The sequence below is a fragment of the Gracilinanus agilis genome, chromosome 1 (assembly GCF_016433145.1).
Source record: "Gracilinanus agilis isolate LMUSP501 chromosome 1, AgileGrace, whole genome shotgun sequence".
NCBI classification, from domain to species: Eukaryota; Metazoa; Chordata; class Mammalia; order Didelphimorphia; family Didelphidae; genus Gracilinanus; species Gracilinanus agilis.
In genome coordinates, this window is record NC_058130.1 from 723,656,558 (window position 1) to 723,670,436 (window position 13,879).

General features: G+C 40.5%; 1 protein-coding gene across 2 annotated transcripts in view; it reads left to right on the forward strand.

Moving 5' to 3' along the window:
• The first annotated feature begins 3,460 nt into the window (after nucleotides 1-3,460).
• The window catches only part of AP1M1 (adaptor related protein complex 1 subunit mu 1), a 34,861-nt gene continuing 24,442 nt past the window's right edge, over nucleotides 3,461-13,879 (forward strand). For both annotated transcript variants that reach the window (XM_044671555.1, XM_044671554.1), the window contains exons 1-2: nucleotides 3,461-3,502; nucleotides 13,044-13,200. In XM_044671555.1, the coding sequence (XP_044527490.1) occupies nucleotides 3,461-3,502; nucleotides 13,044-13,200 (199 nt within the window). The remainder of the gene's footprint in view (nucleotides 3,503-13,043; nucleotides 13,201-13,879) is intronic.

A 13,879-nucleotide genomic window follows, 5' to 3' on the forward strand; every position in this document is an offset into this window, starting at 1 on the left:
AAAAAATCTTTAAAAAGCACCCCAAAATGATAGGAATCAAAAACCAACAGCAAGATGGAATGAAGGGCCTCTCCCTCAGAATACAACTTGAAAGGTAGGCAGAAAGAGAGTTGATTTTCAGGGATAAGGGGGAATGGGAAGCAAAACTTCACACAGAGGAGTACTGGCCTACCACCCCCTCACCTACTGCACCAGGTTCCATAACTGGACACAGACCAACTTCAGGATTCTGGGACCCAGGCTGCACCAACAAAAGAGCACCTCAGACCCAAACCTTAAAGTGCCAGGCCCTGGCACCAGCCCATAGTGAGACTCAGAAGTCCATAGCACTGGGCCCTTTCAAGTCTGCACTGCTGCGGTGAAGAACTAGTCCCAGGGCAAAATAGCATAGTGCCTAGCCCTGCAAACCAGCTGCAGAGGAAACAGAATCAGCTTTCAGAATTCCCAATCTACGGGCAAAAAAAAAGCTGGGAAAATGAGCAAACAGCAAAAAACTCCTAATCCTAAAAAATTTTCCTAACCCTAAAAAAAACCTAAAAAGTTGTAACAAGGAGCAAAGCACAGAATCAATAGAGGATGGTAAGATCCAAGCAACCATATGCAAAACTTCAAAGAAAAATAGAAATTGGTCTCAAGCACTGGAAGAAGTCAAAAAGGAAGTAAAAAATCAAATAAGACAGGTTGAAGAAAAATGGGGGGGTGAAATTGAGAAATTGAGAGTAATACAAAGAGAAAATAACAGCTTAAAAAGCAAAATTGGTCACCTGGGGAAAAGAGGCACAAAAATCCCATAAAGAAAAGAGTTCCATGAAAAGTGTAATGGACCAAATGGAAAAGGAGGATTAAAAGGTCATGGAAGAAATTAAGTTTTTTTAAAAAAATAAATTGCTACTGCAGATTGGAAAAGGGAAGAGAATAAACATTTATTAAATACCTACTAGGTGCAAGGCACTGTGCTAAGTGATTTTACAAATATCTAAACTGATCCTCACCACAACCCTGGGAGTTAGGTGCTATTACTAACTATTAACTCTGAAATAACAAAGAACTACTAACCTAGTCAGAAAAAAAAAACAAGTCTTTAATCAGGAAAGGGATAGGCACAGTATTTGGCAGCTATCACAGAGCCCAGCTCCAAAAAACTTCACAGGGCCTATCCTCTAGGGCTCTGGGGATGTATCCCTGGGAGACTGTACCTCACTAGATGATTTCTCCAAAGAACAATGGAACTTGGGGAATTTAGGGCAGGGAACTATGACTGATTGGCATTACCATGGCTACATGGAAATGGGAAGCCCAAGACAGGATTATCTGAAAGAGGCTGATGCTTTTACCATGGATACAGAAGGGAAGGGTCCAGCCAAGGGCTGGGCTAAACTGTAAGAGGACTTTGATATGATGGGAGAAACTAAGACAAAAAGGTTACTTAACATTTGATTTAGGAGACCTTTGGGTCTATTGTTCTGTCTGAAATGGGGGAGTCTGGTACTTCCCTTGGGGTGAGTTCTCAGGGGACAGGGGCAGACTTGGGGTCTCCAGATTTCAAGTTGATATAACTCTATTTTACAACTGAGGAAACTGAGGTAAGCATAAGTTTAAATAGCTTCTCCCAGACTTACACAGGTAGTAAGTATTTGAGGCTAGATTTGAATTCAGGTCTTCCTCACTTCAGGTCCAAAGGTCTCTCTACTTACTCCACCCCCACAGCTTCCTCAAACTAGTGGTCTCAGCCACAATGTTAATCACTTGCTGCTAGTGAATTCATCACTTTTTAGCTCTAAAACAACAAATATTATGTGGAGCCATAATGCACAGAGTGCTAATAGGCCTAGAGATAGGAAGAGCTGAGTTCCAATTCACCCAGTCACTAGCTTTATGACCCTGGGCAAGTCACTTAGCCTATTTACCTCAGTTTCCTTTTCTGTAAAATGGAGATAACTGCACCTATGCAGGGTTGTGAGGATCAAATGAGATAATAACTATAAAGTGCTTACCATTGTTCCTGGCACATAGTAAACATTATATAAATGTTAGCCATTATTATTATTCCTTACTGAATGCAGAGCAGCACTCTTCCTAGGTGATAGGGAAAATATGAAATTTAGATTAAAACAGGTTCCCTGCCTTCATAGGGCTTAAAGCCCAATAGAGGAATAAAAAACAATTCAGGTAACAATATTATGCAACCTTACCAAAGAAGTGCAGTAGAGAGAGCCATGTGAGGTCTAAGGTAAAGGCTGTCAATCATGGGGATGAGGGAAATCTTCCTGGAGTGGCATTTGCATTTAATTTAAGGAATACAACTTGGAAAGCAGTGATATTGTGTATAGAAAGCTGTGTTTGGACTCAAAGATCCTGGGTTTGAATCCTACCTTTGATATATTATGTGACCTAGGCAAGTCTAAAAGCCCTCATAGCCTTGATATTCCTGGTGCTAAGGACCCTCCCAGCTCTGGCATTCTCTGTTCTAAGGGTCCTCCCAGCTCTGACATCCTTGTGTTCTAAGGGTCTCCCCAGCTCTGATATTCTCTGTTCTAAGGTCTCTCCCAGCTCTGACATTCTCTGTTCTAAGCTCTACCCCCCACCCCTCCCCACATTCCCAGCTCTGTCATTCTCTGTTCTAAGGACTCTCCCAGCTCTGTCATTCTCTGTTCTAAGGACTCTCCCAGCTCTGCCATTCTCTGTTCTAAGGACTCTCCCAGCTCTGCCATTCTCTGTTCTAAGGACTCTCCCAGCTCTGACATCCTCTGTTTTAAGGACTCTCCCAGCTCTGACATTCTCTGTTCTAAGCTCCACCCCCTACCCCCACCCCCACCCCCCAGCTCTGACATTCTCTGTTCTAAGGACTCTCCCAGCTCTGACATTCTCTGTTCTAAGCTCCCTCCCAGCTCTGGCATTCTGTGTTCTAAGGTCTCTCCCAGCTCTGACATTTTCCGTTCTAAGGACTCTCCCAGCTCTGACATTCTGTTTTAAGGGCCCTCCCAACTCTGATATTCTGAGTTTTAGGCTGCGAAGGAGCTCCTACACTGCTATGACTCTTATCTGCTGGGCCTGGAAGGCGTCTTCACTTTCCGTTTCCTCCCGCCGGAGGCTTCCCAGCTCTGTCTCTAGGGCAGCCTCAATCCCTGGTAGCTCTCAGCCTCCTCCCACCCCTGGCTCTGGCAGTTTCCCTTTCCGAAAGCCCTGGCGGATGGATGGCTTCTCCAGACCTCAGTGCGCCTGCGCCTCCCACGAGCGCGCGCCCGCACCTTTCCCCCCACGCGTCTGCGTCAGGAGCAGAGAGCCGTTCCCCAAGCCGGACATAACGGTTCCAGGGCGGAAGTGGAAGTGAGGTGCCGCGGGAGGGGTGCGCCCGACTGCTTGTCCCGGTGCCGCCGCCTCTGCCGTTGTCGCGCCGCACCTCGCTTCGCCTCATCTTCGACCTCGACTTCTCCCCGACCCTACTGCTGCCGCTGCCGCCATGTCGGCCAGCGCCGTGTACGTGCTGGACCTGAAGGGCAAGGTAAGAAGGCCCGGACTCGGCCAGCGCCGCTTCCCCCCTCCGCGTTGCCTAGTAACGGCCCCTCCCAAAGGCGGGGACAGGGACTTTCCCCCACCCTGCTCCCGGGCCCTGTCACCCTGTCACTGTCCCCGCAGTCTTTGACCTCGGCCCTGCCACCTCTGACCACAGCCCCCGCCCTAAGGCAGCCAGTCACATCCACAAGCACTTAGGCATCTCCTGTGGTATGCAGTCAGTCTAGAAGCATTTATTAAGTGCCTACTGTATGTCAGGTACTGGGCTAAGCACTGGTGATACGAAGAGAGGTAAGAGACACTCTCAGCTCTGTCGTGGGCCCCAGATGTGGAGCTGGAAGAGAGCTCGTGGTTCAGATGAGGAAACTGAGGCCCAGGGAGTTTTAGAGATGGAATTTGAACCCAGGTCCTCTCACGACCCAGCCAAGCATGCTGCCTCTGGCGAAGAGAAATTTAAAGACAATGCTGAACCTAGCCAGGCCATGGAAGAGCTGAGTCAAGTCTAGAAGTAAGATGAAATGTCATAGTGATAATGCATAGCAAAGTCCACGTTAAGTGCATTAGAAGAGTACAAAGTAAAAGGGGAGGATTTGGGAGAGAAGGGGCAAAGTGATCAGGGGTGGCATCTGAGTTAACCTTTAGGGAGCTGACAAGGTTCAGCCAGATTCATAGGAGAAGGAAGAATCTTCCAAATACAGTGAACAAATGAAGCAGATATATATATATATATAGTTAAAAAGTGAGGGACATGTTAGGGATCACACAGTTTGACTAGAGTCTAGAGAGCACAGATTGGAAAAATGTGTGGAAAAGTCGGGTGGCACTAGGCTGTGCAGTGCTGAGAATGCCCAATGGAAGGCCCTTGATATGGATGCAGGACCTCAGACCCCAGGGACAGCCTAAACTGAACATAAATCTATACCATCAATGATATATGTACAACCCAGTAGAATTGTTTATCAGCTCTGGAAGGGGAGAGGGAAGAGAGGAGGGAGAGAACATGAATCATGTAATCATGGAAAAATACTTAAAAAAAAATAATAAATCTATACCATCCCAGGTAGGCTGATCATTCAGTGTTTGCTTGAAGACCCCTAGTAGAAGGAACCATCTTTGCCTTAGTATGTCCCATCAAACTTTTGGCTAACTCTTATTGTTAGGAAATTTCTCTTTGACAACAAGCCTAAAATGTCTTCTTTGCAGCATTGATATCTCCTAGATCTATTCTCCAGGACTAAATAGAACAAGGGTAATCCCTCTTCTAGATAACCACCATTTACATAGTTGAAGACAGCAATCAAAAACTCCTAAGCCTCTTCTCCAAGTTAAGTATCACTGGTTCCTCCACCCAGACATCACATGATGTGAACTCAAAGTCCTTCACTGTCCTTTTCCCCCCTTCTTGGGTCATTCTCCAGCTTGTTATGCCCATCTTAAAATGTGGCACAAAAAAATCAAGCACAATACTCCAAATGTGACCTGACCAAAGCAGAGTAGACTCAGCAGAGAATATCTGGTCTCCCTTTCTGAACAGCCTTTTGGTGTAGCCTAAAATCACTTGACTGTCATGTCACACTGTCGATTCATATTTGTCTTATAGTCAACTAAACCACAAGATTTTTTTCATATGAAATTGTTCTTTAGTCATGCCTCCTCCAACTTGAGTAGTTGATTTTTTTAAGCCCAAGTGGAGAAATATGTATTGCATGAAAAAACTGATATAACCTACATCAGACTATTTACCATGGCGGGCAGGGGTCTGAATTGAAAAATGACAGAAAACAACTGTCAAAAATTGTTTCTAAATGTAATTGAAAAAATAATAAATTCAATTAAAATAATATAAATCCAAGTGGAAGATTTTTCATTCATCTGTTAGATTTCATCTTATTAGATTTTGGCCTGGCATCTTAGACTGTCAAATATTTTTTGAGTCTTGGCTTTACCATTTAACCTGTTATCTGCTTCTTTTAGCTTCATGTCTTTTGCTTATTTGACAAGCATATCATGTATGCCATTTTCCAGGTTATCGATGAAATTGTTAAATAGCATAGAGCCAAGCATAATTTGATGGACACTATAGTAGAGACAGTTTTTTGCCATGCTTTGGGTAGTTCTAAATCCACCTAATTGTGCACTTGCCTAATCCATACCTTTCCATCTTGCCTTGAAGAATAGCTCAAGGGATTGTTATCAAATGCCTTGCTAAAGGGAAATAAACTATATCTACAATATTCCTACCGTGTCAGAAGAAGAAATTGCTAGTTAGTCTAGTATGACCTGTTTTGGGCAAAAGGCTAATTCTTTATGACTATCACTTTCTTTTCTAAATATTCATTAGCATTGAGATAGATATATTTAATAATACATTCTAGAATTTTGCTAGGAGTCAAAAGTCAAGCTCATTGTACTATGGACTTCATATTCTTTTCCCTTTTTTTGAAGATAGAGACATTTGCACCTAGTCCCTGCACCTCTTCTTTTGCATGATCCTTTAAAGATAACTGAAAGTAGCTTAGAAATAGTTTCTGAAAGTTCATTTAATATCCAGAAATATGACTTGCCAGGCCTTGGTTATGTGAATTCATCAAGGGCAGCAAGATATTCTTTTAGTGTTTCTTTTTTTATACTGTCCTCTACTGTCCAAAGACTGCTCTCCTTGGCAAAGAAAGAGAAACAGGTCATAGTTGAATAATTGTCTTCTTGCCATTCATTATCAATGTTCCATCTTCATGAATATTTCTTAAGTATTTTCTCCAATATAGCTTTTAAAAATTATTTTTGTTGTCTTTCCTTTTCACTGACAGTTGAAGGGATCACAAGGAATGAAATACAGTGAGAAAAATGATGTTGCCACACTGGATCTTATAGCCAAAGCAAGGATTCAGTAAAAAACAAGATATTGTTGCAAAAGCATCTTTTTGTTGTGACAATATTACAAAATCTCATGAGTTAAGGAGTCCTGACTTTCTACCTATAAGGAAGAATTGGGGGGCAATCCATATTTCTAAAAGTCCATCCTTTCCCGTACAGGCTGTATAGACAATTGACCTTTTGCCTCTTCTAAAGGTGTTTACATTAGCCTCAAGATAAGATTCTTACCAAGAAAGGAAACTTCCCATTTAGTATCTCAAGGTTCTTCCTATTTTGCATATCTAACATCCTTAACAGCAATAGGACCTCACAGGTTAGAAACTTCCACAGATGATCACTATCTCCCAGACTCTCAGGCACCTCATCATATCCCATTGTTCTTAGTGATCTTCCCCCTCCCCAACCTCCTTAACCCTAGTCTTGTAGCCATGAGTTTATGAGCTTTACCTGTAATAAAGATTTGGGCAAACTTAAGTTTAATCTGGACTTTGTATCTTGAAAGCATTCTTTTGAAGTAGCTATCTGTATTGTTTTCCCTTGCCTGTCACCAACCAACATCCATCATAAACCTGTAATGATTTTTTCCTGATAAATATCTCAAGATAGTGCATCAGCTCCAGTGCTTTGCTCAAACTTTCCTTTGGCTCCCTACTTCATTCTTTTATGCTGAGTTGCCCCTCCTGGTCAAAGAACCCTGCCTGGACTGATTACACAGGCTGCAACAGTCTTAGCTCATTCTGAATTTTAGCATTCCTGATACCATTCCTACAGGACTTCAAAGTGGCTTAAATAAGTTGTATGATACATTTGTTTTGATGCAACATGTAATTCCCAAAACCCTTTACAAAGTATATTCCCTGGATTATTAACAGAAAGGTGAGAGACATCCTTTAACTTGGGTAAGGTGGCATTAACCATTATTTTTTTTACCAGAATTTTACTACTTCTTCAGTGTCAATTTTATTTACTCTCATTGTGTGTGTATTGTTCTTTTGGCCCTGCTTCCTTCACTCTATATCACTTCCTATGAATCTTCTCACAGTTCTCTGAATTCTTTATATTTGGCATTCCTTATGGCCTTTTAACTTTCCATTATGTTCATTTACTATTATTTGTTCAGCTAGCCAGTTATTAAATACATGCTTTATTATTAAAAAAAATTTGTTTATTGTTTGTAAATAATGTTCATGAACAGTTTTGGAAGTGTTCTTATCAATTTTGTTTTTGTCATTTGGGCATTTCTGTCATGTCTGATTCCTTGTGAACCCATTGAGGATTTTTCTTGGCTTTGAAAGATACTGGAGTGGTTTACTATTTCCTCCTCCAGTTCATTTTACAGATGAGAAAACTGAGGTAAATAGGGTTATTAAATGTCTAAGGCCACATTTGAACTTACGTTTTCTTGACTCCAGGCTACCCACTGCACCACCTTTAGCTGCCTTTTATCAATAATAGCTGATATTCATATAGCACTTTTAAGCATTTCAATGTGCTTTACATACTCATTTTATTTGAGCTTCCCAACATCCTGTGAGGTTGATGGTGCAAGTATTATTATCACTACTTTATTCAATTACAAATATAGATGAGGAAGTCACCTCAGAGAGATTCAGTGGTTTACATAATGATCACATAGTTTGTAAGTATGATATACATTTTTATGCATAGGGGTCTTGGCTATCAGTAACCTCCTTGATATAGAGTTCCAGTTGTGGGATTATAGACATTACTGGTTCATAGGATCTCATTAAATCCATAGATTTAGATCATTGGCATAGACTAGAAAGACATATAGTCACTTACTGACTGATCAAATTTAGTAAAATATCTCTCATCCTTTAGAGGAATTCAAGGTGTTTGTTCTTTGTGTTTAATAGCTGATGGGACTCTAGGGAAGCTAAGAAGCTAAGGGCAATGAAGTGATCATTTTTCGATTTGAGGGGAGGGGGAAGGGATTGTTCTTCTTTCTTCTCCACTTTTCCTTCTTGCTAGGCAAACAGCATGACTAGTACTGTTGCAATGTTGCAAAGCCTGTTGAGTGATCTGATCTGGAACATCAACATTGGACATTGACCAAAGCTAACATCCAATGCGTAATCCATTGCTGAGCCTTCTTTCCCTAGAACTGTTTTTAAATAAGTGCTCAGACCCCAGCAAGGAGATGACTTCAGTATTTCATGCCACCTGTCATGTGTATTTTCATGTTCTTTCCCTCCCGGAGGCAACATCCTCAATCATATCTCAATAATAGAATTCATTCATTCATTCATTCATTGACCTAAACTTAGAAAGACCTTTTCATCACAATTGATGGCTAGCAGTGTGTTACCTGAGAGGAAATCTAACAATATCTGTCAAATCTATTAATTCAAGGTTTGGTTTGGTTTTTTCTTAATCCTTGCCTTCTGGCTTAGAATGGATACTAAGAATTGGTTCCTAGGCAGAAGAGCAGTAAGGAATAGGCAATTGGAGTTTAGTGGCTTGTCCAGGGTCCCACAGGTAGGAAGTATCAGATGCCAGATTTGAAGCCAGGAACTCCTATGACGAGGCCAGGCTTTTTATTCACTGAGCCAACTAGCTGCCCCACTAATTCAATTTTAACAAACGTTTTGTAGTATTCAAAAAAAATCTACAATGAGATAAACGTTTAAAAATGATTAATATATGCCAATAATTTGTAAGCTTCTTGGGGGCAGAGTTATATTTTTGTCTTTTTATTTCTAGTACCTGGCACATACTAGATACTTCATAAATGTTTGTTGTTTTATCATAAGACTTTCTACTGGGTTGTAGAAGAGATTTCTTTTTAATATGTTCCAAATCTTTGATGTCATAGGCATAGGGACTTCTCAGGATAGAAACACTTCCCATTCTTGGAGAATTTACTAGTGCACAACTAGTATATATTGAACAGGCTTTGAACACAAATTTCTATCTTAGATTTCTGTCTTGGAACTTGTCCAGAAGGAGATAATCATATTTCCCAATAATTTGAATGTAATTACATAAGAGAAGTGTAAACTAAGTGCTTTGAAAAATCTGAGGAAGAAAGAATTACTATTAATGGATAATGAACTTATCAGAGAGAGGTCTTCATGGAAAAAATGACATCAAAAGATGCCTTTCGTAAAAAGAACACTGAACTTGAAATCAGAAAAAGACAGATTCAATTACAGGTCTTAATGCTTCCTAACTACATGGCCCTGGACCAGTCATATAGCCTTTCTGAGCTGCAGGTTTCTTATCTGTAAGATGGGGTTGATCATATTTGTATTACTTACTTTCACAGGATTTTTTGAGAAAGTTGTTTTGTAAACCTTGTAGTTCTGTGTAAATGTGAATAATTATTTTTTCAAGACTAAGAAACAGTTTGAAAGAGACTCATAGGAAAGGGTAGAGATGTATAGGTGACAATGAATAATGGATTTTTCTGGAGTGAAAAATTACTAAGGAGAAGTAGTAAGGTAAAGCTGGAAAGGCACATTGGTGCCCAGTTTGAAGACAAATGATTTTGAACAGAAAAATAAAATGATTAGATCTGTGCACCGTATATCTGATAGTAGAATGAAGGATCATTGATGGAAAGCAGTGATAGGAAGACTAGAGAGGAAGTTATTAATTATTGTAGTAGTTCAAGAAGGTTGCATTGAGGACTTGGAAGTAGTGATAGTAGGAATAGTGGGGAGGGAACAGATGCCAAAGAAATGTCAGAGAGAAGCAAGGACAGAATGAGGGTGTAGTGTTGAGTGCCAGCATTAGGTTTTGGAAAAAAGATAAAATCAGACAGGCTTTGAAAAGAAAACTCAGCTTGGAGTATGTCAAGTTTGAGGTGGTTATGGGATGTATGTATTAAAGAACAAAACTACATTTTAGGCACAAGCCTGCCAGGAACTATTTTATTAATCAAATTATTCAGATCTCAAGTATTTCTGCTTAGATAGAACCCCACCCCAAGCAGAATTTCCCCATGCTTTTTTTTTTTTTTTTTAAACCCTTGTACTTCGGTGTATTGTCTCATAGGTGGAAGATTGGTAAGGGTGGGCAATGGGGGTCAAGTGACTTGCCCAGGGTCACACAGCTGGGAAGTGTCTGAGGCCGGATTTGAACCTAGGACCTCTTGTCTCTAGGCCTGACTCTCACTCCACTGAGCTACCCAGCTGCCCCCCTTCCCTATGCTTTTGTCATGCCTTTGAATATCTATTTCTGACTAACCATTTCCAATTTGAGAATTTATAACAAATTCAAATTGACATTTTGTAGTATTCAAAAAAAAATCTACAATGAGATAAAATATACTGACAATGTTCAGGTAACCATGTTGATTCATCAGACAGGCAATGTCTGTTACCAAATCCTGTCTACCTTTATAATATATCTTACATGTTCCCCTTTTATCACCTCATACCTGAGCTATTGTAGTAGCCTACTGGTTTGTCTCCCATGTGATCTTCCCAAACCACAGATATGATTATGTCACTCCCCTATTAAGCAAACTCCAGTGATTTCCTATCAATTCCAGGATCAAATATAAAATCTTCTGCATTCAGAGGCTATCAAAACCTACCCACCCCCCACTTTTCCAGGTTTTTTATACCTTATTCAATCCCATATACTCTATAATCAGGTATCACTGGTCTCCTTGCTGTTCCTCAAACAAGAACCTCCATCTTCCAACTCTGGGCATTTTTACTGATGTTCCCTATGCTTGGAATTTCTCCCTTCCCATTTCTTCTTCTGCCCTTCCCTGGCTTTCTTTACATTTCAGCTAAAATCTTACTTCTTTTTTAAAAAATCTTTATCTTCTGTCTTGGTATCAGTTCTAAGACAGAAGAGCAGTAAGGGCTAGGCAATTAGGGTTAAGTGATTTGTCCAGAGACACAGGAAGTACCTGAGACCAGATTTGAGCCTATGTCCTTCCAACTCCAGGCCTGGTGTTCTATCTACTGTGCTACCTACCTATCCCCTAAAATATCCCTTCTATGAGAAGCCTTTCCTTATTCCCTTTGATGCTAGTACCTTCTCTCTGTTAATTAGCTCCAATTTATCCCAAATTTAGCTTGTTCATACAGTTATTTGCATGTTGTCTCTCCTATTAGACTGGGAGCTCCTTGACATCAGGGACTATCTTTTGACTTCTTTGTATCCCCAGAGTTTAGTCCCATGCCTGACCTATACTATAGGTCAGGCATGGGACTAATATTAATAAATGCTTATTGACTGACAGAAAAATAGTGGCTTAAAATGTTGGTGCATTTTGGGCAATCATTTTCCCAAACTATTCAGTCTGGTCAAGGAAAGAGAAAGGCTAGATTAAGGTGGTTACTATCCATTTTCATACACCTTAGAATTTTTTCTCCCAAGAAAGTGGTGTTAAATTTTTCCATGAGCTGAGGAGAATGAATGTAGAGGAGTAGAGAGATCACAGTACTAACATCTGAAAAGGGACTGTAGGGATCCCTAGCCCAAGCCCCTTCCTTTTTACAGAGGAGAAAAACAATGCTCCCAAAAGATTACATGTTATACCCAAAGTCAAACACTAGGAAGTAGAAGAGGCAGTTTTTTGGGGGATTTTTGAGTGTTTCTGGCCGTGATTCCCCATTGAGTTCTTGGAGTATAATCAATGATGAGAATGTCCATAGAAATGAAAGAAAGCATTCTGGGCAGGCCCCGCTGAATCTCAGCCACAGAGTAGGATCTTCTGTTAGATCAGCAGCAGCTTTGGTTCTGTACTATTGTTCTATGCTCAGATAACTATGCAGGAAGAGGATGGTAAAGTGTCAGAAAGAGAGGTCAAGGATGAAGAACTATGAAGAGACCATCACATATGACTAAAAGATTATTAATAACTTTGGAAAGAGAAGTTTCAGTTGAGTATTGAGGTCTGGACAAATTTAAAAGGTTGAGGAATAAGTAAAGAGAGTAGAGGCAAGAAAGGTTAATAGATTTTCCTAGGAGTCTGAAAATGGGAGAAAAAGAGAAAAAATATGGGACAACTGCTCGAGGATATGGTATGGTCCATTGAATACAGAGCAATGTTCTGGAAGTGGCAGTGGGGGAAGACTCATGGGAGTCTTCAGTCAGTTGACAGATATTTTTACTGTATTGCAGATTGTGCTTTTATATGTGAGAAAAGGAAACAGTCATCATTGAAAGAGGATAGACAGATTTGGTGTCTTTAAAAGAAAATCAGGTCTCAATCATCATCAGAGAAAAAGATCCAGCATGCAGAAGAACTTAACATTAGAGTAGGAGTTCCAGGGAAGCATGGCAGAAGGGGCAGGCAAAGATTAATAGGAACTAGAAAGGGGAAAGGGATGAACCAGACCAAGGCAGTAGGAGCAAAAGTTCTGAGAACCTGGAATGAGAACAGGAAATTAAGATTTATTTACCATAGAATAGAACCAGAACTAAGATTATAGAATAAGGCAATCCCAGAGCTCAAAATAGAATGTTAGTTTACTGGAGTCTCCATAGATCCTATCTTGCAGGGGAATCCCATGGTCATGACTGAAGAACCCAAGAATCAATAGTTTTGGACATTGCTGTGGGAAAGAGGAGGCCTTCCTAGTAAGGTCTCAGAAATGAGCCTATATAATGACTCTTGATTAGCAGGAGATTGAGTTAGAAATGCAATCATATATACTTTTTCTTTTTAGGTGCTTATCTGTCGGAATTACCGAGGAGATGTGGACATGTCAGAGGTGGAGCATTTCATGCCAATCCTGATGGAAAAGGAAGAAGAGGGGATGCTATCTCCCATTTTAGCCCATGGAGGAGTTCGTTTTATGTGGATTAAACACAACAATTTATATTGTATCTTTTCGGAGAATACCTCTAGTGATCCCAAGTTATTCCCAAAGATAACTCCTGGTACATGACTGGACTAGGAGACCTGGATTTTATCTTTCAACAGTGTCACTAATTTGCAATGTGAGCTTGGACAGGTCCCTTCCCTTCTCTTTATTTCCTTATTTATAGAATGAAGAAGTTAGATTAGATGATCTCTGAGGTCCTTTTAATCTTTGATAGTCTATAGTTTATGAACTTCCCTATAGAGATCCTGCTCTATAACCAGAGACTTATCTGAGTGGCCTAGGATGGTCATCAGATGTAAAGAACGAAACAGATTGGAAGCACAGCTTGTTAGCTCAAAGTGCTCCAAGGTACAATGGAGTCACCAGTTTATTATATAGAAAGTTAAAGATCCCCTTCCCCCAAATGCCCAAGAAAGTTTCTCACAATTACAGAGGGCAGTATTTTTACTATAGTCAAAACAAAAGCCTTAGAAGCCTCCAGGTGTAGATAAAAATCTATGCTAAACTATCAACTATATGTGTTATCATTAAGTGAAGTCTGGGACATTTTGTTAGGCCAGAAAGCCCCTGCCTGAATTTCTCAGCCTTGATGGTGTTAAACAGTATTTTTGAGCCTCATTATTTTACTTTAATTCTGGGCAAAATGCCCCTGCTAAGGGTTCGACCTTGGCTGTACC